General features: G+C 36.5%; 1 protein-coding gene across 3 annotated transcripts in view; it reads left to right on the top strand.

Annotated features, from left to right (window-relative positions):
- Positions 1-25,181, top strand: part of mri1 (methylthioribose-1-phosphate isomerase 1) — a 25,717-nt gene extending 536 nt beyond the window's left edge. Inside the window, 7 exon segments of one of the 3 annotated variants that reach the window (NM_001111238.2) lie at positions 10,777-11,000; positions 12,112-12,281; positions 13,868-14,044; positions 14,551-14,775; positions 18,120-19,814; positions 19,880-21,733; positions 21,813-23,832. In NM_001111238.2, the coding sequence (NP_001104708.1) occupies positions 10,777-11,000; positions 12,112-12,281; positions 13,868-14,044; positions 14,551-14,775; positions 18,120-18,253 (930 nt within the window). In that variant the 3' untranslated portion in view covers positions 18,254-19,814; positions 19,880-21,733; positions 21,813-23,832. 3 annotated transcript variants of the gene reach the window in all.
- The last annotated feature ends 1,154 nt before the right edge of the window (positions 25,182-26,335 follow it).

Genomic DNA, 26,335 nt, shown 5'->3' with positions numbered 1-26,335 from the left:
CAGTTGGTCTCAGGTCTACAGGAATGATGATGATGATGATGATGATCATCATCTAAAACTGGGATGAAGGATTGTGCGCATCAGGACGCGATCTTTATTTATTTATTTCTATTTATTTGAATAGTGCACGCCGCTGATTAACCAGCTAACAGTTACATTTAACGGCAGTTTAGGAATGTAAATATACAATGAAATCACGTGGGAACACTACACTAACGTTAGAATTAAACATTTTCCTAGGAGAAAACCTAATGGGAACCATTCAATATCATTTGGGGAACATCCATTTGAAAATGTTCCTACAAGAAAATCAAATGGGAACCATAAACTCTTAGGAGGAGCGTTCATTTTAACAGAGATGCTACTAAAATAAAATTAAATAGGAGCTAGAGCTGATCTCGATAATTATTTTCCATATTAAATGCTAATATTATATTCTTTGATATCAGTTGTTAATGCTTCCAGATTTAAAAGAGTACCCCAATATTGACTGAAGCCACAAAAATCAGAGGGGCCATTAAATGGCATAACATATTTTCGGCGGATAAATTTTCGGTGGCTGAAAATTCGGCACATCTCTAATATCAACACTTTGTTTTAAATTCCCGTTGTTGAACATTTCTGCTGTGTGATTGCTTCTTTAGATCAATATGAAGTGAAGTCGAGAGCTTATTGTTAGTAATATAGTTTTTTATCACGATACGATACAATATCGTTTATTGGGCCTAATGAGAACTATTCACTAACTTTATAGAGGAAATTTTTGCTTACTGTTTTTATTGTACTAATTTTCAGTTATATTGAACTTTTATTTGATATTTTGTGTGTCGCTGAGTGATGTTTTTGACTGTTCAACATGTTTATCGATTTTTAAATTGTTAAAGAAACAGTCCACTCAAAAATGAAAATGCAGCGCTCATTTACTAACCCTCCAGCCTTCAAGAATTCGAGTTAGTATTTATTTTCATGAACTATTATTGTTCAATTATGAGTATCACAATAAGTTAATATAATTTAATGCGTCCCAAAACCCCTTTTTTTTGTTTGTTTGGTTTGTTTGATTTGTTTTTGTTCGATCTAATTGTGTATGCTTATTAATGTTAATTAGATGTTAATTCTGATGCTTTTTTTATGTTAATTGTTGTTGATTATGCATGAAGCGAGTAGGGCTGCACAATATATCATTTCAGCATCGATATTGAAATCTGTGCATAGTACATCAATAGTCGCAATAGTCACATCTCCAATAACAACACACTTTTAGATTCGCATTGTTGAATATTTCAGCTGTGTGATTGACTCTTTAGACCAATATAGACTAGAGTAAAGGAAGTCCAGAGCTTATCAGTGTTATTGACGTATTGTAATTGGATATAATATCGTTTATCGGCCCTAATGGAAACTATTTACTAACTTTATGGAGGAAAATTCTGCTGGCAGCTTTTATTGCGCTAAGTTTTAATTTTATTGAACTTTTAATGTTTAAAAACTTTTAACTTTTGCTGCTGAGTGATGTTCAGCATTTGTATCAAATTTTAAATTGTTAAAGCAATTGTCCGCTCAAAAATTTAAATGCAGCCTTTTTTACGTACTAATTTACTAACCTGCAGCTTTCCAAGAATTTTATTTAGTATTGATTTGGGTGAACTATTATTGTTGAGTTATCCATATCACAATGTTAATAATTAAAATAATTTAATACATCCCAAAACCCATGTTTTTTGTTTGTTTGTTTTGTTTTTGGTCGTTCAATCTAATTTTTGAATGCCTAGAAACAAATTCGATTCTAATGCACTATTTATATAAGACATTTTAAGGTCAAAATTATTAGCCTCTTAAAGCTATATATTTTTCCGATAGTCTACAGAACAAACCATCATTATACAATAACTTGCCTAATTACCCTAACCTGCCTAGTTAACCTAGTTAAGCCTTTAAATGTCACTTTAAGCTGTTTAGAAGTGTCTTGATAAATATGTAGTCAAATATTATTTACTGTCATCATGGCAAAGATAAAATAAATCAGTTATTAGAGATGAGTTATTAAAACTATTATGATTTGAAATGTGTTGAAAAATCTTCATTGAAAATATTAATAGGGGCTAATAATTCTGACTTCATCTGTATATAGATATTAGTGAGTAGGGCTTCAAAATAAAATGTTTCAGCATCCGCAATTTAAATTAAGGTGACTTTACACATTTACATATACAAAGCAATGCCCTGTTTATTTCATTTCATCTTTGCTTTGTTGTATTTATCTACGCTTGTAATTAGTTTATTACATGTTATGCATGATTTACTCCCCTACAGAATCATCTCAGTCTTTATTCCAAAATGACTACATTTGTGTAACACTTTAGGGACCAATTCTCACTATCAACTTAGTTGCTTATTAGCATGCATGTTATTAAGATAGCGGCTGCATATTAGAGAAAGCACATGTTCTCTATGATCTTATTCTACATCCTTAATACTAACAAAGTAACCTAACATACCTTAAGAACTATTAATAAGAAGCAAATAAGGAGTTTATTGAAGCAAAAGTTAAAACGTCTTGCTAAAGCCTCCTTTCCATTGCACGGGACAAACAACAGGCGACAGACCGGAAGTCATTGGAGAGTAGTCCAGGAGCTGCGTGAAGTTCCGATCATCTCCGTTTGCGGAAATTCGTATCCGAATTGAAATATTTGAACTCCTGCGACTTGACCGGATGAGACCGGCCAACCGGATGTCCTGTGTTTCAGTGTTGTCCAAGCAGGTCCGTGCGCGCAAGATGAGAAATAGTACTTTATTGGATATTTTTGGAATCAAAAAAGGTCTAAATAAATAAAAAAAAACATTTATTTTCATAAATGAGTATAAAAACATACTATTTCTTTATTTTGTCTCCACATTCCCTCCAAAATTTTTTTAGTATTCATTCATTCAGCCATGGTGGACGCATGGAGAATAAACGCTCTTGCTTTTGCGCGCCTTTATTTCAGACACTACAAAAATCTGCTTCTCTTCCATGGTGCATGACAAAACTGAAAATTCTGTGCGTCTGCCACAAGTGGGGCGTATTTCGACATTCGTGTCCAAATGTCGTGTTCAGCGGAAAGGCAGCTTAAGAGCAAGAACTGAAACTTATAATAAAGTGTGGCCAAAAATTCTTTCCAAACATAACAAAGTATATCCAGCCTGATCTAACGAGAAAACGTAAGTATTTTAAGTTTTGTGGCGAGTTCAGCCGTACGTAATTGTACTATTTTAAAAAGGTGGCGTCGCACCCAACCCCACCCCTACACCCAACTGTCATTTTGTGATGAGCAAATCGTACTAAATTGTACGAATTAGATCGTACAAATTAGCCATTAAATCAAAAAGTTACGAATTGCCGTGAGATTGTGTTGGTATATCGCAGAAAAACTAAATATCGCAATGTCAGATTTTTCCAATATCATGCAGCCCTATTAGTGAGTATAAAACTTAGTAGTTACTTGTAATTATTTATTTAAAATGATGCGTGAGAATGTGATCTGGTTTAGTGCGTATCCCAAAGACTTTTGTAATATAACTTTTAATTAACTTTAATTTTTATTAACTTTTTTTTTTATTAACTTAATATTTTTATAGATTAATATCGTCATTATTATTTATCATAAGAAATACTAAAAAGTTTATGCAGTACAAATTAATAATATAGTAATATTTTTATTATTAATATTTTTAATATTACAATTTTTGTTTTTATTATAAATATTTCTAATATTATAATAATATGTCTTTTATTATTAATATTTTAATATTATAATAATATTTTTTTGTATTAATAGTTTAGTATTATAGTAATATTTCCTTTTATTGTTAATATTTCTAATATGATGGTAATATTTATTTTTGTATATATTTTTTAATATTATAGTAATATTTATTTTTTATTATTAATATTTCTAATATTATAGTAATTATTATTATTATTATTATTATTAATAATAATATATTTAATAATATAGTAATTTTTTATTATTAATAATTCTGATATTATCGTAATGTTATTTTTATTGTTAATATTTCTAATATTATAGTAATATTTCTTTATGTAATCCATTTTTGTAATTTAATTCAATAATAATAACGATGAAAATGATTGTAATTAGATGCTTTTTCTTAATTTCCCTGTGAATAAAACATTGTGAATGCAGTTTATTGCTCATAAAAGTTATTTATGCCTGGCACATTTCCTCAGTTCATCGGCCAGTAGCAAGCATGGCAAAATACTGGTTTATTATTAGTGCTCCATTCAATGTGATCAGCTCCTTATTGTTTGCCAACACATGTCGCGACCTCACAAAGGTGTTGCTCCGCTCCCTAAACCTTTAATTTTCTTTCTCAATTCATTGTAGTCTTGATTAATGCAGTGCATAATTAATGTGTTGGGGTGATGGTTTTCCGGCAGCCATGTCTGCGCCTCATTAATAGTCGTTACTGCAAATATCTGGCATGAATTATTGATCAATCTGAGATCCAGGGGCTTGGGCTTGTGCCAGGCACTGTCACTGTCATCAGAGCTTTACTAATGATGGGGAAATGACAGTCACACACAGCCATTTAAGTTATGAACACACACACACACACACACACACACACACACACACGAGAGAGTCTCTGCTGTCCATTAATCTAAAGAAAAACATCTGAAGTCTCGATGAAAGATTTACATATCAATGTCTGATTGTTCCTCTCCGAAAGGTGATGTCATACTATCGTTTACACACCATGAGGTCATCAGTTTAAGAAGCTGATTAAATGACGATGATGTCATCATTCTATGGAAGGTGATCGGGAGAAAATGACTGAATGAAAGAAACACAGGGAATTTGATCACAGTTTGGCTGTAGATTTTTTTCACATGCACAGACTTTAATGGAAAAATTACCAGTAAATTACTATAAAGAGGCTTTTTTAAATTTTACTGGCAATTTTACGGAATGAGAAGTTGTAATATTAACAGATAACTGCGTAAATTTTTACCGTGCGTGAGCAGTGCGAATTTGAATATTACAGGTAAAGCCATTCTTTTGATTTTACGGCAATTTGCTGGTAACATACTGGTAATTTACTGGTAATATACTATTAATTTACTGGTGATACTGGAGCTTCTGCAGCTGTTCTATGAGCTAACGATCCGCTGAGGAATTGATTGATCCTCTCGTTTTTAAAACCCTCCACTGTCCATGCATCTGTGTTTGCACTCGGTGAACAACGATGAAGAGTAATGGACACAATGGCCAATCAGCTGTGTTTTAGAACATGCTCAACGGTGCACAAATGTTGGCTAGAAATAGACGTTATTTAAATTTCAGCATGGATTGGTACTAAACTCCATACTTTTGAAAACTCTAATTTGATATTATATTTGCATATGCTAGTATGCTGGGAAACTCGCATACAAATAGCAGTTTCTGATAATTAAACATGATTATTAGTTGCTGTTATAGAAGATGAAGTGTTTATTCTGCAAAAACAACCAGCTGGGTGTACTTTATCCTGCTTATTAAATGGATGCTTGCCACTGTTAAACACAATATATTATTTCAGTATGATCACTTCGATCATACTGCGACAGGTTTTGTGGAAAACAATATACAACGTGCCAGTATACCACTTGATATAGTCCTCACTGCTACTCAAATCCAAAGAATCATCCAAATTGGCTCATAGTAGAGCTGCACGATTCTGGCTAAAATGAGAATCGCGAATTAATTTTTTTTTTATTTATTTATTTATTTTTTTTGCTTAAAATAAAGATCACGATTTTCTTACGATTCTGTATATGTAAAATAAAGTTATGGTAAAAACAAACAAATGGCACAACATCGATAATAATATTATGTGTAGGTCTACCGGTTTTTATAAATAATTCTTTTCTAATACATTTCAAATGCTTGCCGTAATCATAATGCGATATGATCATTTAAATGAAGTGCACACTTTTGGTTTCATTTTGACTGCTAAGCGCTTGTTTATACTTCGCGCGCGGCTCCCAAACGATCACTCTGTGCCACGAACTGAATATTATTTACAACTGTATTACCTGTTACTCGCAACATATGCAGGTTCTGTTCACTAAAGTAGACGCGCGCGCGTCTATCATTAAGTAGAGCGCGCGCGAGCACCCTCTCTGTAAGAGCAGCTCACGGTCAGCAGCTCACGTCACGTGTGATTTCCCGGCTGCCAAAACATCATTATATGAAGACAAAAATGACATTTTTAGGTGAATTATGCCTCACAAATACATTGTGACTCATTCAACATCATTTGGAGGTGTCAGTGTCACTAAGCAACGTGTGTGAAACAATGAAAAGACTCGTGCAGCCGCCTTTTCTTCTCTCCTAAACTTGAAAATTTGATTGACAGAATCGTAGAAATGGTGGATTACAATCGTTTGGGCGTCAAATTGAGATCTCGATCTTTTAACGATTAATTGTGCAGCTCTAGCTCATAGGTGGCGCTACAGTGCTAAAAACAAACAAATTTGAGTATTTTGGCCCTCATTCCTACACAGTTTCTTGTAGACTCAAAAACTTTACGTGTATGGAATCCTTGGGTCAGCCTGAACAAAAGTGGAGTCACTCAGATTTTCTCTACAACGCACTGCTTTTCCGCTACATCCAGCTTTGTCCGAAAACTACTTTTGCAGACTAGTTCTAGTTTTGCATGTTTTTTGTTCCAAAATATTTAAAATCTTTCTTAATTTGAAATATATTGTGTTCAATGGTGGAAAAAGTTGTTGTTTGTGTACTCCGACATTTAAAAAGTGCATATTTTAGAGCAGTAATCACAATTACCGTGAAACCGTGATATTTTTATCCAAGGTTATCATACCATCACAATCTTATACCGGCCCGTGCCTAATCTGAAGACAACAAACTCCTGCAGTGCCTATTAATGAAAGCACAAATCACAGTGTTTACACAAATTCAGATGATGCAGAGCTGAGTATGCTGGATCTGACAGTATTGCGAGACTGGTGTGAATAACAGTTTTCATTAAGCATTCACTATTGATTAACGTGTACTAAATATTTATGCATTTTGAACCTAAATCAGAGCAAAAAGAAGCACAAAGTCTATTAAACACACATGTAAACACACAGTTGACCATTCAAACTCTGAAGCCGGATCTTAAAAACAAAGCAATGAAAGTGTTTAAAAATAAGCATTACTGTCAGCTAATCACACCAGTCTGTGTTTACCGCTGAGTCCACAGATGATGGTCAAAACAGTCCATTACTTCGAAGTTAGGCTGTTTTTTTGGATGTGAAGTTCTTGATAACATTGTAAGCGGACTTTTGAGGACAGCACAAAATATAAAGAGACAGCTCATAATCCTTTAATGAGACAAACATGGATGAAATACGGTAAAAGTGATACTGATTGTACTCGTGCTGAAGAGTTGGAGAGAGATGATTCATCCACAGCTCATCACAGATGACTAATCACTCCAGGACAAACTACAGTAAATATGATGTCATCGTTTATTTAGAATTCAAATTCTAACAACAACTGACACTTATGACATCATTTGGAATGTGGTAGAACTGAAGACTATAGAATACACAAGACGTGTCACTCGTATAGTTTTGAATGGGGAAAAGTGCAACAGTCAATATGTTGAATGAAGCCACGCCTACTAGTACAGCAGCCAATCATTGATCTCTATAGACTGAGGATTCTCTGGGGAAGTGGCTCAGATCAGACGTGTGTTTTCTGCAGTTGTTATTAACTGGAGTCTCAGCGAATTCTTGCTTCACAGGCAGGAGAAGTATATCCACATAAAGCTTGACATCTCTACTTTTGAATGAAGCAACTACACTTCTTGAACCAAATGAACTAAAACAAATCTGTGGTTGTCTGTATGAAACGAACACGAAGTACAGTCCATCCCGTCAAAAGCACATCACATGACTGCAACTACTCGAAAGGTCTACAGACTTGTAAACAAAGAGTCGCTGTCATCAGTCAACAAGACCAAGTTTACTTAGAATTACTTCAGAAGACCAGTGCAAACAGATGAGACATAAATGAGGTTAATGTCATGATCTTGTTCGCTTCAAGTGTGCATGCGCATTAGATAGGGCAAAAGATGAAAATATGCTTAACTTTATTGATTAATCCAAATATTAAATTTAATTGTAAGCTTTTCAAACAGAATTTGATGTTTGCCCATTCAAACACAATGCCCGAGAGGTGTTTTAAAGATGGCCGTCGAGTAAAATTACCTGCCTTAAAGGGACACTGGTATAAGATGGAAGCCAAACGTGGTCAAAACTTGTAAAATTTGATTGGACCACAAACACATAGCTTAACTGTAGTAAGACTGCTGATTTGTGTGTGATCATACTGCGACAGGTTTTGTGGAAACAATATACGACGTGCCAGTATACCACTTGATATAGTCCTCACTGCTACTCAGATCCAAAGACTCGTTCAAAATCGGCCCATAGGTGGCGCTACAGTGCTAAAAACAAACAAATTCGAGTATTTTGGCCCACATTCGTACAGTTTCTTGTAGACTCAAAAACTTTACATATTTGGAATCCTTGGGTCAGCCTGAACAAAAGTGGAGTCACTCAGTTTTTCTTTACGATGCACTGTTTTTACGCTACATCAAGCATTGTTTGGAACTGTGGTCACCAAACTTGTTCCTGGAGGGCCGGTGTCCTGCAGATTTTAGCTCCAACCCTAATCAAACACACCTGAACAAGCTAATCAAGGTCTTACCAGGTATACTTGAATCATCCAGGCAGGTGTGTTGAGGCAAGTTGGAGCTAAACCCTGCAGGGACACCGGCCCTCCAGGACCGAGATTGGTGACCCCTGGTTTGGAACCTACTTTTGCAGACTAGTCCTAGTTTTATATGTTTTTTTGTTCCAAAATATTTAAAATCTTTCTTAATACTACCATCTGACAAAGTTTAGGTCAATGGTGTCCAAACTCGGTCCTGGAGGGCTGGTGTCCTGGAGAGTTTAGCTCCAACCCTAATCAAACACCTGAAGCAGCTAATCAAGCTCTGACTAGATATACTAGAATCTTCCTGGCAGGTGTGTTGAAGCAAGTTGGAAGTAAACTATGCAGAACACCGGCCCTCTAGGACCGAGTTTGGACACCCTTGCTCTAGGTCGTACGGTTTGGCCTGGGCAATAGCAATTTTAGCAGAAGTACAATAATAATAATAATAAATCCTATCAAAAACAATCAGGTTTCAGCATGTCTTGCTCAAACCCCTAAAAAAACAACAACAACAACTGTACATATACCATAGGAACGGTATAACAGAAAATTCTGGCGGTTTTAAAACCTTGACTTTTCCAATCCGCGGTAAACCTTGAAACCGGTTATCATCCCATGCCTACTTCAGATCATCACATGGTTTCTGCATAGACTTATGTTTGTCTTTCTCGTTGTTATTTATTTTTTAATCTTCTGCTGTGTAATCAGTGGGCGAAGCTAAACAGACAATTATGTAGATGTGCGGGCGGGGCTTAGCCAATTATACATAATAAAGTCTTATTACAAAATTCGTGCATCTAAAACTTCACATTTATAATCCTCCTAGGCACTGACATTATCTTCAGCAGGTCAAAACTCTAATGGCAGACGGCTGCTTCTCACTCAGGGCTGTTTATGCTAATAAGGAGGAGATGATCACTAGTGGGCGGGGCTTTCCCTCTCTGATGACACCACAGGGTTCAACGCTAAGGATTTTTCCTACTGCCATTCTGCCCTGCCAAAATGTTCACTAGCCCCACCAAAAAATAAGGTTAATAGCTATTTCTTAGCCAGGTTTTAAATAATGTGTGAAAATAATGTCTGTGAATCTAGATTTTAAATATGTAAAAAATGTTAATAAATGTATAATGAGCTAAATTCAAAGTGTTATGTAAACAAAAATGACAATTTGTATTTTACTGCAAAACAAAAGCTGGCTGACTTGCCAAACTGATGGCAAACTGCAAAACATCACTTCATTTTTTCGTCGTGTTGTACCCACATAAATGTTTGCAACCAAGATGTTAGAAACAAATGTTTGTTTTTAGCCTCATAATTTGATGTTGCCGTCACGTTGCCATCTCTAAAAATAACGTGCTCACAACATCCAATCAGATAAGAGGGACCGAAAAGCAACATGGTGTTTCATAGAGAAGGAGCGTTTAAAGGCTTAAAAGCACAAACGGTTTCTCGATTCTAAGACTTTATTTGCACGCAATTGACAAATAGTTGCAGGCAAATGAAACTTTGTTTACAAGGCAGCAATGGCCCAATCGGGCCAGTAACAATCCTGTCTACTGTCCAGAGCGTCTCTTACGCTGGCCCCGGGCCATCGGGCAGTCCTTGTTGTTGAGCCCTGCACCAACAAAGGCAGAATGTCAGTCAAAGTGTTTCTGTTTTTATCAAGTCTGATTATTACAAATACAATTAATTGATGTTTACCATTAGAGGCTGGGTATATTCACACACTGCTGACACACAACCGTGTTTAAACCCCTTATAAAAGTGACTTTGGCATAATAGGTACCCTTTAAATCTCAAATCACTTCATAAATATTCCATTCAAGTATAAACTCTTTAGTTGCCCTAAAATGGAGATGAGACGCTGACCTGTGTGTGTAATGCTCCTCATAAAGAGTGTTAACGGTGTCAGCTATGTCAAGCCTTGAGATATATAAAGGTGCTATATAAATAAATCTTCTTCATCTTCTTAACAAGTGCGTTTGTGTTTGCTATTCAGGTGCGCGGCGCTCCTGCCATCGCCATCGTGGGCTGTCTGAGTCTGGCGGTGGAGCTGCGGGCAGGCGCCGGCGCTGAAGACCTGGTCTCCTTCGTCAGGGACTCTCTGTGCCACCTGACCTCCGCACGACCCACCGCCGTCAATATGGGCAGAGCCGCGCGAGAACTTATGGAGTTTACTGAGAACGAGAGCATGGAGAAGAACACAGAGCAGCTCAGAGACAGGTGACACACACACACACACACACACACACACACACACACACACACACAAACACACACACACATACATACAAACTGATTACTGAGACATTAAAACAGATGCAAAGTGTTATTTTACTTGTGTCTGTGAAAAATCTATTCAATATTTACTTTTTCAGTGCACTTTTTTTTTTCTCCCTGTGGTGTTTTTGACTTGGATGTATTTTAATGAGGACCTGACCATATAAATTGTCAAAAACTGCATATTTTTTTTTAGAATGGTTATGAAGAGATGGTGATCTTAGCTTAAATCAACCAAATGTAAAAATAAAATTATTGTTAATAATAGTAATGCTTTTTAAAGTATATATTTCAAGTTCACATAAGTAAATATATGAATTATTATTATAGTTAATATTATTATTATTATTATTAAATATTGTAAATTATTTAAATGACATTTTTAGTGCATTAAATAGTTAAGCAGACTTTAAGGAGACAATAAGGACAATAAGACTTTTAAGGACAATAAGGAGAAACGAAAACAAAGCTGTCTGAAAATGAAAACGCAAATATTCACAGAGCATCAAAAGTCATATTAAATTGTTCACTTGCAATAATTTGTGTTTTTGCAATTAAAAAATATTTGTAATTATTTAAATATTTGTAATTTTTTTAAAACGTTTTAAATAATTTACATGTTGTTCTACTTCAGTATCAATATCAGTTTAAAGCTGTGGGGATCACGATTGATTTAAAAGTTAGCACTACTTTTAAGAAAGCACAACTAATATGCCCAAAATCAAATTAATAATTAAAATGCAACACAAAAATAAATATGAAATCAAGATTATTTCCTTAATATATTAAAACAGAAGGTAGATTTTTTTTTAAATTACATTTTTCACAATAGAAATAATATTAATACAATATTTATTTTTGCCTCAACATTTAAATGCTGTCCTGAAGAACATGTAATTGTTAACGACCTTTGATACTTGTTGTTTTATTTTTGTACATTTGTATAAAATTTATTGTAAGGGACTAATTGTGTTATTGCAATTATTTTCTATAAAATAAATAATTAACAAAAAAAACAATGAACAATTCTCTTTTGGCTCCGCCCCTGCTGCAGCGTGATTGGCTGGATCGAGGAGATGTTAGAGCGAGATGTGAACGACAACAAGAAAATCGGCAACTACGGCGCGCAGCACATCCTGTCTGGTGTCCCGCGAGACTCGGTCACCATCCTCACACACTGCAACACCGGCAGCCTCGCCACTGCCGGATACGGCACAGCGCTCGGTCAGTCGCATGCTTATTTCCTTCTTTAAAAAAAGCCAAACCCTAAAACTGCAGACTTGCACTTCAATGTGTGACAGCTTTCTTTTTGTAAGGGGAAATCTATGAATATGCTGTATGTGTATTTGTTTTTGACTCATCTAAAGTATAAAAATGCCATGATATGTTTGCAGATATTTAAGAAACATCCCAAGTTAACGTTCTTGTTTATCTGATAAGCAATGCTGATGTCAGTTTTTCGGTTTTGAGAATTTCATGTCAGAATGTCTGTCTTTGTTTTGGTCTCTACAACCAGCCCACTGCCAGTTTAGCCAATTATTATTTCAGCACCTCAGGTTGCCTTGTTGATAAACACAGCGTATTTCATTCCAGTATTGAAGACTGCTTCAATATATGCAGACGCAGCCGAAAATGCGAATTCTGGAGGACAGTTTTTTTTACATTTATTATGTATATGTGATACACACACAAAAATAGAGACATAACAATTGTGTTACATAGATATTTAGATTTATATATAGTTTGTATCATGTACACATAATTTATATTTAAATATAAAAAAAATTATATATGCATGCATGCGTGTGTATGTAAGCATAATTAATATACACAGTACACAAACTAAAATTGTCAAAACAAACGTTGTATATTAACAATTGTACACATTTTTTGTTGGTAACTATAAAATACTATTTTATTGTAATAAAGTTGTAATAAATAATGTAAATAAAAACATTACTTCTGCTGCCAACTTTATTAAAATCGAAATAAATCGAAACTAAAACTAAAATAAAATTCATATAATATGAATACATTTTTTAGATATTTTTGCAGAATATAATAAATTAACAATATTACTAGGATAAATACAAATAAAAAAAAACTTTCAAAATTAATAAAATAGTTTATTTTGGATTCAATTAAACACGATTAATTAATAATACAAGAATTACATAGAAACATAACCACACAACATAAAACGTAAACATCAGCTGAGCATCTTGCAAAGTAAAGCTCGTGATCTGTTGGTGTCGTCAATCTGGCAACCTGCGTGTACGTCAATTCATCGTCAGAGTGACCGATGGGGGAGGGGCTATACAGTGGCTGCATCCGAAAAAGCCTACTACTCAGTAGGTACTGCATTTGAATTTAAACATACTACTCGGCCGTTAAAAAAGTACGTTCTATACAGTATGAATGTGAAAAGTATGAATGGAATTCGGACGTACTACATCCGCCATTTTGTCATGGTCACATGATCTACCTGCGTCAGTTGCATTGCTTCACTTCCATTCATGAAGTCTCTCGCGGGGCATTATGGGATAGCTCAGCGTGCATGGGATGCGCTCTCCAGAATCTCGCCGGAAGTAGTAAGTCATCCGGGTACTTCTCGCCTGCTGATTTTAGCGTACTATATAGTATGGTAGTATGCGACTTCGGACGCAGTGAGTGATTTTAATTTGGACCTGCAATACCTAGTTCCACCACAGCGTTTCAATGGCGGTTTTTGTGCTTTCATGTAGACAAAATGTGTTTATAATCTCTAAAAATAGTTTTGATGCATGAATCTCTCCATGTGCCCCCTACAGGAGTGGTGCGGTCGCTGCACATGCTGGGCCGGTTGAAGCGTTTGTACTGCACAGAGACAAGGCCCTACAACCAGGGGGCCCGACTGACGGCGTACGAGGCCGTGGCTGAGGGCTTTCCAGCAACACTCATCACAGACAGCATGGCGGCGCTAGCTATGAGGGAGAAGAGCATCACAGGTGACAGACGCTCAAGTCATGTTTAAATTATATTTAAATATATGCGACATAAAGCCACGCCCACTAGAGGAAAAAACAATACAACCGTCTCTATTAACTTCTTCTATTGCAGGAAGCTGCTTTTGTTGTCATTTCTGATTTATAAAAAACACAACAATTACAAAAACACTACAATTTTATTAGATTACCAAAACAAACGTCATTTTTTACTTCACTTGCACGGTGTAATTAAACACCTTGAAAATAACAATGTGAGCCAAAAAAATAGACATAGCAAATTTCGATTTTTAAGCAGACTTTAAACACAAACAAACAATCATAAAGAAGCTTTTAGATAGTGTTGTGTTTATTGTTAGTAGTCAAAAATGACAAGTACATCCCCTTAATAGAAAGTCAATGAAGATGGAGGGATTGTTTCCCCCTTGTAGGCATGGTTTAAGTTTGCTCCGTTTTTATACCATAAAGATATCTGTCAGATGCTAATGCTAATGTGCTAACGCTCACAGCTGTCGTTGTTGGAGCGGACAGAGTCGTTGCAAACGGCGACACGGCGAATAAAGTGGGCACGTATCAGCTGGCCATTGCTGCTAAGCATCATGGGATACCGTTTTACGTGGCAGCGCCAAGCACGTCCTGTGATTTGAGTCTGGAGAGTGGACGAGACATCGTGATCGAGGAGCGTCCCGCGGAGGAGCTGACTAGTATCAACGGAGTCCCTGTAGCTGCACCGGGTGAGTGTGTGTTACGCAAAATAAAGCAACAAAACCTAATTAATGATGAAAATTTTTTCAAATTTTTGGTAACTAAAATATTCTTTCATTGTAATGAAGTTATAATAAATAATGTATATAAAAACCGCCCACAATTATTTCTACAACTAACTTTATTCAGATCTAATTCAGTAATTAAATTCAATAATTAAATGTACCAATGATAAAGAAAATCGAAATATAATATGAATAATATAATATAATATAATATGAATTAAAACAAAAACTTTTAAAGATTAAAAAAAAAAAAAATAAATAAATATATATATATATATATATTTACATATTTATATATATTTATAATAAATTAACAAAATTAACAGGATAAATTCACATAAAAACTTTTCAAAAGTTATAAAAATATACATATAATCATAATAATATATAATAATATAATGCATAAGCATGTGTATATATGAAAAATACTAAATACACACTGATGCAAAGTTTTTTTCCAGTTAATATATTATGATTAATGAATATTTATTTGAGGTTGTATGTATTGCAGTAGTCAATTGTTTAATTTTTATCTTTAAACAGAATTTTTGACTTTTTTTGTGCTCAAAGCTGATTTTCAGAGATATAAAGGGGTTTAAAAGCCATAAATATTATATATTGTGTGTATGTGTGTTCCTGGTATTCATCACATGGGGACCAAATATCTCAAAATATAGCAATAAATATACAGTATATATCAGTAAAATCTGACCTGGTGGGGATATTTTATTTGATCCCCATGAGAAAAACGGCTCATGAATCATCTAGAATGAAGCATTTTGCGAATGTAAAATGCTGATTATTTCTTATGAGGCTTGGTTTAGGGGTTGATGGAGAGAATATATACTGTCTATACAGCAGAAACATCATTACAGCTATGGGACAAGCCCATAAAGATAGCTGTATAAATGTGTGTGTGTGTGTGTGTGTGTGTGTGTGTGTGTGTGTGTGTGTGTGTGTGTGTGTGTGTGTGTGTGTGTGTGTGTGTGTGTGTGTGTGTGTGTGTGTGTGTGTGTGTGTGTGTGTGTGTGTGTGTGTGTGTGTGTGAGCGCAGGGTTTAAGTGAGATTTGAAACAGAGCGGAGCTGCTTTTAATTAAACGGTTGTGATATGAGCGGGAGTGAGGGATGATCCTGTACGTGTGAAAACAGAAGACAGTCGAGTCAGAAGAGTCCGATTAATTAAAGCGGCAGCGTTTAATATCTGCCGGCGTCTCAGGGGAGAAAGAGAGACAGATTACTGGCCAGCTTTCATCAGCTCTGTCTGACACACACACATACACATACACACAGAGATCAAGACCAGTTCAACCAGTTCATTACAGTCAGTTCCATCATTATCTGACAGAGTTTCAGTGTTTATTTGAGCTCAACTTCTGTGTCTTTAGTATTGTGCTACTAGAGATCAGAGATCAGACCTCTAAATACAGTCTAGTCTAGTGTACTGGAATCAATAAACACAAGTCATGAAGGAAAACAAAATTTGAAAGTAAAAATAAAACAATATAAATGATGCCTTATAAAAACACGAACCTATATAGGGATCATTTATAGGGAGTTATAGGCTCCTCCCATAGCCTTATAGGCTCCTATATAGGCTATAGGTTATAGGCTCCTCCCATGCTTGATTCGGATTGGGTGATGAGCATTCTAAAGGCCCGTGCACAAAGAGTCATTTTTTGCTCGCGTTTTCCGTCGACGTTTAACGCCTCGTTACTAAATAAAGGCGTCAATGTGATTGTGCAAACCAACACGCAAAACGGCAGGCGCAAAAGCGTCATTTAAAAAAAACACCTCATGCTTGTTTTTTTGTTTTGATGCGACGCGTCAAAAGTTACAGTAAACAGCACTTGGAGGCGCTCAAGCGCAAAACTTTCAATGCAAGCGCACATTGAAGAAGATGCCCAGAGGCGATATGAACTTGGGCTGCGTCCGAAACCACATACTTCCATACTATATAGTACGCTAAAATCAGTATGCGAGCCGAGTAGTATGTCTGAATTTATAGAATTCGAAAATCAGTATGCGAGAAGTACCCGGATTACTTACTACTTCCGGCGAGATTCTGAAGTGTGCATCCCATGCACGCTGCGCTATCCCATAATGCCCCATGAGAGAATTCTTGAATAGAAGTGAGGCGACGCAACTGACGCAGGTAGGTCACGTGACCATGACAAAATGGCGGATGTAGTACGTCTAAATTCCATTCATACTTTTCACATTCATACTGTATAGAATGTACTTTTCTAACGGCCGAGTATTAAATTCAAATGCAGTACCTACTGAGTAGTAGGCGGTTTCGGACGCAGCCGTGGAGCTTCCTCTCCTCTTCTTCTTCTGTGTTATAAGCGGGTGTCAGAAGCTTAAAGTTGTGCAGCGCCATCTAACGCCAAAAGAGTGGCTTTGCATACTCTTCTGCTTGACGCCAGTGAAAATTGCTTGGGTTTAAATACTGAAAAACGTCTCGTAAAACGCTGATGACAAACGCAAACAAAAAGCGTCCCGGTGTGTAGGAGCCTTAAGGTGTGCAGTTATTTCCAGATAAACGCTCAGCTGAAGTAGTAAAGCGTGTCCACAGCTTTACCCATTAAATTATTATTTTTATTGCAGTAAATAGTGTGTCCACAAGGTGGCAGCTGTGTCTCGGGGGTGTCGATTCATAATGTAGTTGACTGTTCTAGCAGACTGTTGTTGCTAGAAGGGACACAGCTGCGGCCGGAAGTTAACAAGAATTGTTAATATTTAATTATTTTTATTTTATATATATATTTTTTTTTATCTATTTATTTATTTATTTATCTATTTATTTATTTATTTATCTATTTATTTATTTATTTATCTATTTATTTATTTATCTATTTATTTATTTATCTATTTATTTATTTATTTATTTTTAACTACCCATGTTCTGCAGCTTGCAATGTCCTGAATTCAAGCCTAAGCCAATTGTAATAGATTGTTTTTGGTTTAATTTGGAATTTCCCCAACCAGCACAGAGCCTGGGGCGACCAGAGTGAGTGCTTCGACTTGGGCCCCTCCCTGTTCCGTTAACGAAAATTATTTACTTTGTTTATTAAATTACCCATTAATTTACTGCATTAACATCTACGCAACCCTCACAGTAATTTATATATATATATTTATATATATATATATATCGGCCAGCCCTAGTGGCAAATATCTGTGTAATAAGCTGAATATTACACACTTGGCATTGACTTAGCATCATTACACACTTGCCATTGACACACTCTCCTTGTTCTCTGATGATAAACTTACTCTTTTCTGGTTCTCCATGTTTGTGCGTCAGGGATTGACGTGTGGAACCCGGCGTTCGACGTCACTCCTCATCAGCTGATCACAGGCGGCATCATCACGGAGCTCGGGGTGTTCCTGCCGTCTGAACTGCAGGCGGCTCTGACCGGGAGACTCACGGCTCTGTGAGGCCCACAGCGCCCCCGCAGGCCCGGAGGAGCCACTGCAGCCGCTCCACCGCTCGCCTCCGTCTCGATTTCACCTCACCGCGGTGGAAGTTGCACCTTTAATTACACACACAAGCGTCGCACGAGGTGTTTAACAAGGTATACGCACGTTCCATTCGGTTCAACACTTACAAAGTCGAGTGTAAAAACACCAAGTGACACACAACCCAGGGATGCTTGTAAACACACACACAAACACACACTCTTTCTCCTTCTCTCTGTGTGTACAGCTCATGTCACATCATCTCATGTCTTTCGTCTTCATCGTTGTGAAAACTTCACGCCATCTGTTGCTTTTGTTTTCCACTCGTTTCTTCCCCTCTTTCTGGCTCAGCTCCAACTTTTATTGACAGGAAGTGTTTCACGGAGATGATGAAGAGCGGAGCCGTCGAGAACATTCAGAGGATTTCAAAATAAAAGTTGATTATTACGGGTGAACTGATGTGCTTTAAGGGGAAATCTCACTAAGACAAACCCGTTGAGAAGATATCGGGTCAAATCTCACCCCAAAATCAAATAAAAATAAAAACTAAGCTCATTTTAGGACTTTTTTTGGCAGAACGTGACTTGATATTCTCATTACTGTAATACAAAAGCATTTAAGCTAAGCACTTGTACTAGGGATGTGCAAACTCAGTGTCCTGCATAGTTTAGCTCCAACTTCCTTTAACACACCTCCCTGGAAGTTTCTAGTATACGCTTATTTCACACGGCCGCCATTTTAAAGTTCGTATCTAATTGCTAACATTTAGGCTTTGCTATTACAACAATAAATTTGGATAATATAAAAACAATAAATTAGAAATGAGACTTTTTAAATTATTGTAAAAAAAAATTCTGTTTTTAATCAAATAAATGCACCCTCAAATCGTACGTAATTGTTCTACATTTTTCTACTGTGTTACTTTAATAATATTTTGCATTGCAGTAGTGAGAGTTTTCAAACATCATATATAGTGGCTTATGTGTTTTTATTTGATTTTGAGGTGACATTTAAATGAGACTTTCCCTGACAGGTATGATAGTTTCTTAGTTACAATGATAATAGATATGTGAAATCTAAGCCCATTTGAAATGAGGGCTGCATTTTAATGTATATATTGTACGATTTATGAATCTGAGCGCCGGTCCTTTTACAGGCAGTGCCAACTGAATAAACTATCAAATGTTACAGAATTAAAATGTTATATTAACATTTAGAGAGAATTGAAACCTGCAACCGAGCAAAAAAAAAATGACAGAGTATTAGCAGACAGTTTATGCTTTTAAGTTTCTCAAGTAAATACAGTGTTGGTCAATCATTTCGACCAGGTCGATCAATTTTAAACGTTAAAGTGTTTTAAACATCAAGGTTTATCTCGAGCTCTGCTGACAGAAACTGAAAAATTAATTCGAAATTATTTTGCTGGAGACAAAATGTTGAATGCTTCATTCTGATTGGCTGCTGAGCATTCAAAGGTGCATTCTAAAGCATTCCAAGACTGTTAAATGCTTAATTCTGATTGGCTGCTGAGCATTAGAAGGTTTGTTCTAAAGCATTCCAAGACTGTTAAATGCTTAATTCTGATTGGCTGCTGAGCATTAGAAGGTGTGTTCTAAAGCATTCCAAGACTGTTAAATGCTTAATTCTGATTGGCTGCCGAGCATTCGAAGGTGCATTCTAATGTTGTGTTCACACCAGAAGCGGTACGTGCAGATAAATCGCGATATTCGTTCGTAAATATACGCGTGAACATTTTGAGTTCTCTTGCTTCATTTGCTCGTCAAATCCGCTTCATTTGCACATCAAATTCACTTCACAACAAATGCAGATTCGCGTGATGGGCAGGGCTTCTGTCTGACCGGTGACTAGCTTTGTTGCTAAATGGCTAACATGGATTTTATTGAGAGAATAGTTGTGTTTATGTGCTTTATGAAGGCTGAAAAACAGTGTCGATTCGTTCGGAGTCCGCTAGACGATTAGATTTGGAGTCCACTAGATTCTTTCAGAGATGCACTCAGCTCTGCGAGCTCCTAAACTCCTCCAGAAACTATACCTGGATGATGGAAGCTTTCAGCGGTGCTTCCGACTGAGCCGAGCCCAGTTTGATCAACTGTTGTCAGTGTCGTTAGGAGTATTTTCCCCTGGGACACCAACAGCAGGCGCTACAACATAAACACGCCCCCACATAAGGAAGCTTCTGATTGGTTGCGAATTGGTGGGAATGTCCACTGTATCTCGGAAGTGACATGCGCATCAATCGCACAAAATGCTCAACTTGCGCCGAGTCTTTTGCTCAAATTTCGTCATTTGCACCACCTCATTCACACGTATCACGACGCAGGATGCCTATTTGCGCCTTTGCATTGACTTAACATGTAAATCACTCATGCTTGATGCTTCTTCCGCATCTGGTGTGAACGCAGCATGAAGCATTTTGAGGCTGTTAAATGCTTAATTCTAATTTGCTGCTGTGCAATCGAAGGTCTGCCGTTATTTTCAGATAAGCGCACAGCTAAAGTAGTTCCAGCAGGTTTTGAGCGGTTCCATATCACTACGCTAAATGATTTCAGTTGTTTCACAGCTACAACACTCAAAAATCATATCAAAACACAACAAAGAGCTTTTGAAAGAAACTAGTCCTGCACACAGGAGTGGTTTAAGGATAAAAACCTGACAAATGTCTGAAATACAACATCTGAACAGTGTATATAGGTGCGTGAACTAGAGTATAAGCAGTCCGTTGAATTATTAATAAATAATTCACGTCATGACCGCATCACCACCTTACCAGTGCATTATTTTTTGATATTTCAATGGAGTAAGAAACTAGTACTTAATGCAAGAGCAATTTGATGACAAAAACCTGACAAATTACTTTAAATTCAACATCTTACAGCATTTCTAGTCATCGTATAAGAGAAATAATTGACTCAGGTCAGTTGAATTATTAGAAAGTAATGCGCACCCATGATGTAAAGTCATGACCACCTCGGATGTGCATCATTTTTTTAAACGTTATTTCAACTGAATAAGAAACTAACATGAGGTTTTCTAAATATAAGTGCAATTTGATGAGGAAAAACCTGACAATAGTCTTGAAATGTAACACCTGAACAGCGTTTCTAGTTGTGGTAATCGTAGTATAAGCCGAATAATTTCCTCCGCTGTTTAATTATTTGAAAATAACGGAGACCCAAAATGTAACGGCCATCTCAGCGGCCTGTTTTTCCGTAAGTAGTCAACGCAATGTCGCAGATGCTCGAGTTTTCTTTTAAATCTGTCTTTCGGTAGATGTTTTTTGATCAAGGTGAATGGAAATGGTGCTATGGAGCTAGATGTTAGACAATACCTCAGAAGAGATCCCAAACTCCTCTAGTACTTCCACTTCAACGCTGTTTTCCATCGTAGTTTCTGTGTCGTATTAATTCACACACGATCGCAATTTGAGCCTGGGTGTGCGTTGACATGCGCGGCTGATCTCTGGTCAGAATTCGCCTGTCCCGCTGTGTGTGTATAATTGGGCGCAGATCTGACCCAGGATCAGCCAGTGTATGTCTGGGCTTGTGCTCCGTGTTACCGAATGTAATGAGGAGGCCTGAAATCCTCACTGCCTTACGAGACCAGCAAAAACACCCCGCCCACTGATGTCCGATTGGCTGAATGAAACGGAGCCACGCCCACTTGTCAGAAAGCAGCACGCCACCAACGGCTCTCAGCATCCCGAACATATTAATAACAAATCAATCACAATCATTTTCACTTAATGATCATCCCTATTGAAGGGGTAGTTCACTCAGAAGTATTAAATCAATTATTTACTCACCCATGTTTCAAATCTTTATGATCTTTTGTTGAACACAAAAGAAGATATTTTGAAGAAAGATGTAAACCATTGACTGTTTTTCCTACTACGGAAGTCAATGGATGTTTTAGCTTTGTTTAGAATATCTTCTTGGGTGTTCAACAGGACAAAGAAACTCTTACATGTTTATAACCAATTGAAAGAGAGTAAATAATGCATATATTTTAATCTCTGACAGAACTCTGCCTTTAATTAATGAATAAAAAAACACACATGGAAATGAATGCACATTTATTTTTACAATTTCATCTGTTTTGATTAAATAAAATAATGTAGCATCAAACACCTAGAGCAGCTGTAAATGTATACGATTGTTTCTTATGTTAAAACACAGCATCATATACAGCTCAGTTTTGTTTTGCCAAATTTTCTTATTATTTGTATTATTTTAAGGACCAGAACTATGAATAGGGAATATGGAAAGAGTCATTATTAAGGCAAATGTAGCATCATTCGAGGTCATTCATGCGTGTGGGTTTGTAATATTCTGAAGGTACAACGTTTGTTTTTTCACTTCTTCATGTTGATTATTTGTTTTATGTATATCTATACACTGTATATCCATGAATTGTGATTCTTGGTGATGAAACTGTTGTTTAAAAGCTTTCATTGAGAGGCCCTCTATAGACGCGACACGCCACTCGACAGCCAAAACCAATGCTAGATCAGATCTGCAAATTAGCCAAAGTATTTAGAGACCAATGCTGCGTCCCAATTAGCATACTGTCCATCCTAAATAGTATTCGAAAATAGAATACGTATGTCCCAAACTAGAGTATGTTGAAAATATGCCAAAGGTATTCCAAGTGGTCTACTATTTCCAATAGAAATTCAAAGTGTAGAACCAACAAAGCCAAACTGGAAATCTTTAACCGAAAAGGTATAATGGCTAATGCTAACGCCAGTATGTGAGAAAGGAGACCAGAGGCCATTTTGTTTTAATGGAAGTCAATGTAGGAGAGGCGTCACTACACAGAATAAACAGCTTTTGTTAGTAAACTATTTGTCATTTAATCAATCGGAAGCCTGTTCGCTAATCTTCTACATTTTTTTAACTAAACAACATGTTCATGGTGAATCAAATGTATATTTTACTGTTGTAAAAATGTTATTTTTTAAGAAAAGGCAGGGTAGGGAAAACAGCGTTAGCTATATCTATAAACAGTGAATGCTGACCAATGGGCCGTAATAAGTGGGGGAAAAGGGTGACAGAGTGCATAGGGCCCTGTCAATATAGGGGCCCCGCGACAGATAACGGGGAGGCCATGAGATACATTTAACGTCACTATCATACCCCCACACAGCCCTCCAACACACTACCCCCCCCCCCTTCCTTTTCGCTAACGTCACTGTCATATCCCCAGTTCTTCACTTTAGAGATTGCTAATGTCACTGTCATACCCCGTTTTTCATTTAGGAGATCGCTAACGTAACTATCATACCTCCCCGTTCTTCACTTTAGAGATCGCTAACCTAACTATCATACCCCCCGTTCTTCACTTTGGAGATCGCTAACCTAACTATCATACCCCCCGTTCTTCACTTTGGAGATCGCTAACGTAACTATCATACCTCCCCGTTCTTTACTTTGGAGATCGCTAACGTAACTATCATACCTCCCCGTTCTTCACTTTAGAGATCGCTAACCTAACTATCATACCCCCCGTTCTTCACTTTGGAGATCGCTAACTTAACTATCATACCCCCCGTTCTTCACTTTGGAGATCGCTAACGTAACTATCATACCTCCCCGTTCTTTACTTTGGAGATCGCTAACGTAACTGTTATACCTCCCGCTCTTTACTTTGGAGATCGCTAACGTAACTATCATACCTCCCATTCTTTACTTTGAAGATTGCTAACGTAACTATCATACCCCCCGTTCTTTACTTTGGAGATCGCTAACGTAACTATTATACCTCCCGTTCTTTACTTTGGAGATCGCTAACGTAACTGTTATACCTCCCGTTCTTTACTTTGGAGATCGCTAACGTAACTATCATACCTCCCATTCTTTACTTTGAAGATTGCTAACGTAACTATCATACCCCCCGTTCTTCATTTAGGAGATCGCTAACGTAACTATTATACCTCCCATTCTTTACTTTGGAGATCGCTAACGTAACTATCATACCTCCCATTCTTTACTTTGGAGATCGCTAACGTAACTATCATACCTTCTGTTCTTTACTTTGGAGATTGCTAACGTCACTTTCATACCCCACGTTCTTCATTTAGGAGATCGCTAACGTAACTATCATACCCCCCTTTCTTCATTTTGGAGATCGCTAACGTAACTATCATAACTCCCCGTTCTTCACTAATGTCACTATCAAACCCCCCGTTCTTCACTTTAGAGATTGCCAACGTAACATTTCTTCATGTAAGACTCGTGAATGGCAGATTAACCTGCTTCTGCTAAATCTCCTGTAGGTAATTAGATGTGGAAGAAATGTGGATGATGTGTGGAGATGATTGACAGGGGACGTAACTAAGCTCTTCACAAAAAAGTACTTTGTTTTAGGATGTAGTAGCCTATAAGAATGCGAATTGGGATGCAGCACAAATTTGAAGTCTCTTGCTTTAAATCAAGCTCAGACGTTTATTCTAACTCAAAAGCATAATGCGCATCAGAGAGAGCCAGTAGATAGTAACGTTTTCGTCGTCTCCACCAAACAATCTGAACACAGGACGGCTAGTTGCATGCGTAGCGTCAAGCTAATAAAAGAGCTCATGAGTTTTCCACGCAAGCTGAGAGGGTTTTCTCCTGAACTCTGGTGCCAAAAAAAAAAACACAACGCGACTCTCTCTGTGTCAGTTTGGTGGTCAAAGTCCGTCTCAGAGGACCTCTACGTGTTTCTGTTCGTTCTCGTGCTTATTTGATAAATCACAGCTGGGTTTGATTTTTGTATTCTGTGGAAGTAGTTGGAGAAAAACAAAAACTATTAGACTGGATGTTTTTTATACATATGAATATAATATACAGCATACATAAATTAAGAGATGTCTGTTTCACATCAGTACAATAAACAGAGAGAACCAATACTGCTGTGTCTGTGTGATTAATCATTATTGTTCAGTAATGGATCTAATATTAGCGATGTTTTAAAATTTGTTTTTACATGTCAAATGTTCAGTCCTAAAAGATTATATCAAAAAAAAATCTGCTTTCCAATGTTTGGTAGATACTTTTTTTTTTTTAGGTCACCGCAGCGATGTAATCCTGCAGCCCAAGAGCGGTTACTCACTGAAGTTAAGCAGGGCTGAGCCTAGTCAGTGCCTGGATGGGAGATGGAGACCACATGGGAAAATTAGGTTGCTGTAGGAAGTGGTGTTAGTGAGGCCAGCAGGGGGCGCTCAAACTGATTGTAAAGCGCTTTGGGTGGATGGCCATACACAATAATTGTGCTAAATAAATACATACTGTCAGGGATATATATATTTTTAATTTTTATAGACATTTTTTGCAGACAGACAAACCCATCATGAAACAATAATCTGTGCAAAATGTAAAATAAAGCATGAAACAAGAGAAAATGGTGACATACAACACACACATATATATAACAAGACCAGAAAATATGTGCTAAGGTACCCTCAGCAGCTTTACACTTGTCACATGTGGGGGAAACCGAGGGATCGAATTTATTAAGCTTTGTTTTAGAATAGTGAAGTCTGTGCAATACTTTGTACTGAATAAGATGGTGTCTTGAATTAATAGAACATTATTAAACAGATGAAAGACAATATTTTTTATCAGAAAATATATATATAATAAAAATAACACATTATTATGTACACATTACAACGGTGTCAGTATGTCTCGTTTATTGTTTTGACACTTAAAACATCTTCTCTTGCCCATTTATGGTCAATGACAAAACTAAAACCTGAGAAGTCCTTTTAAATATGTCACTAAAAGGTTATAAAAATATGAGAGATAATATTAGAATTATATAATAAGCAATGCTAACAAAAATGAACTTTAATGGTATAAATGTATGAAAACCATAATTTTTTATCAGAAAAAAATAATTTAAAGAAAAACGGCACATTATCTGCACAAGAGTATTATATCACACATTTATTGTTTTGACACTTTAAAACAACTTATAAAATGTTATAAAAATATGACAGATAATATTACAATTATTTAACAAGCAATGGTAACAAATGTGTACTATTATGGTAGAAATGCA

The sequence above is a fragment of the Danio rerio genome, chromosome 1, assembly GCF_052040795.2.
Source record: "Danio rerio strain M-AB ecotype USA chromosome 1, GRCz13ab, whole genome shotgun sequence".
NCBI lineage: Eukaryota > Metazoa > Chordata > Actinopteri > Cypriniformes > Danionidae > Danio > Danio rerio.
This window is presented reverse-complemented; position numbering and strand designations above follow the sequence as displayed.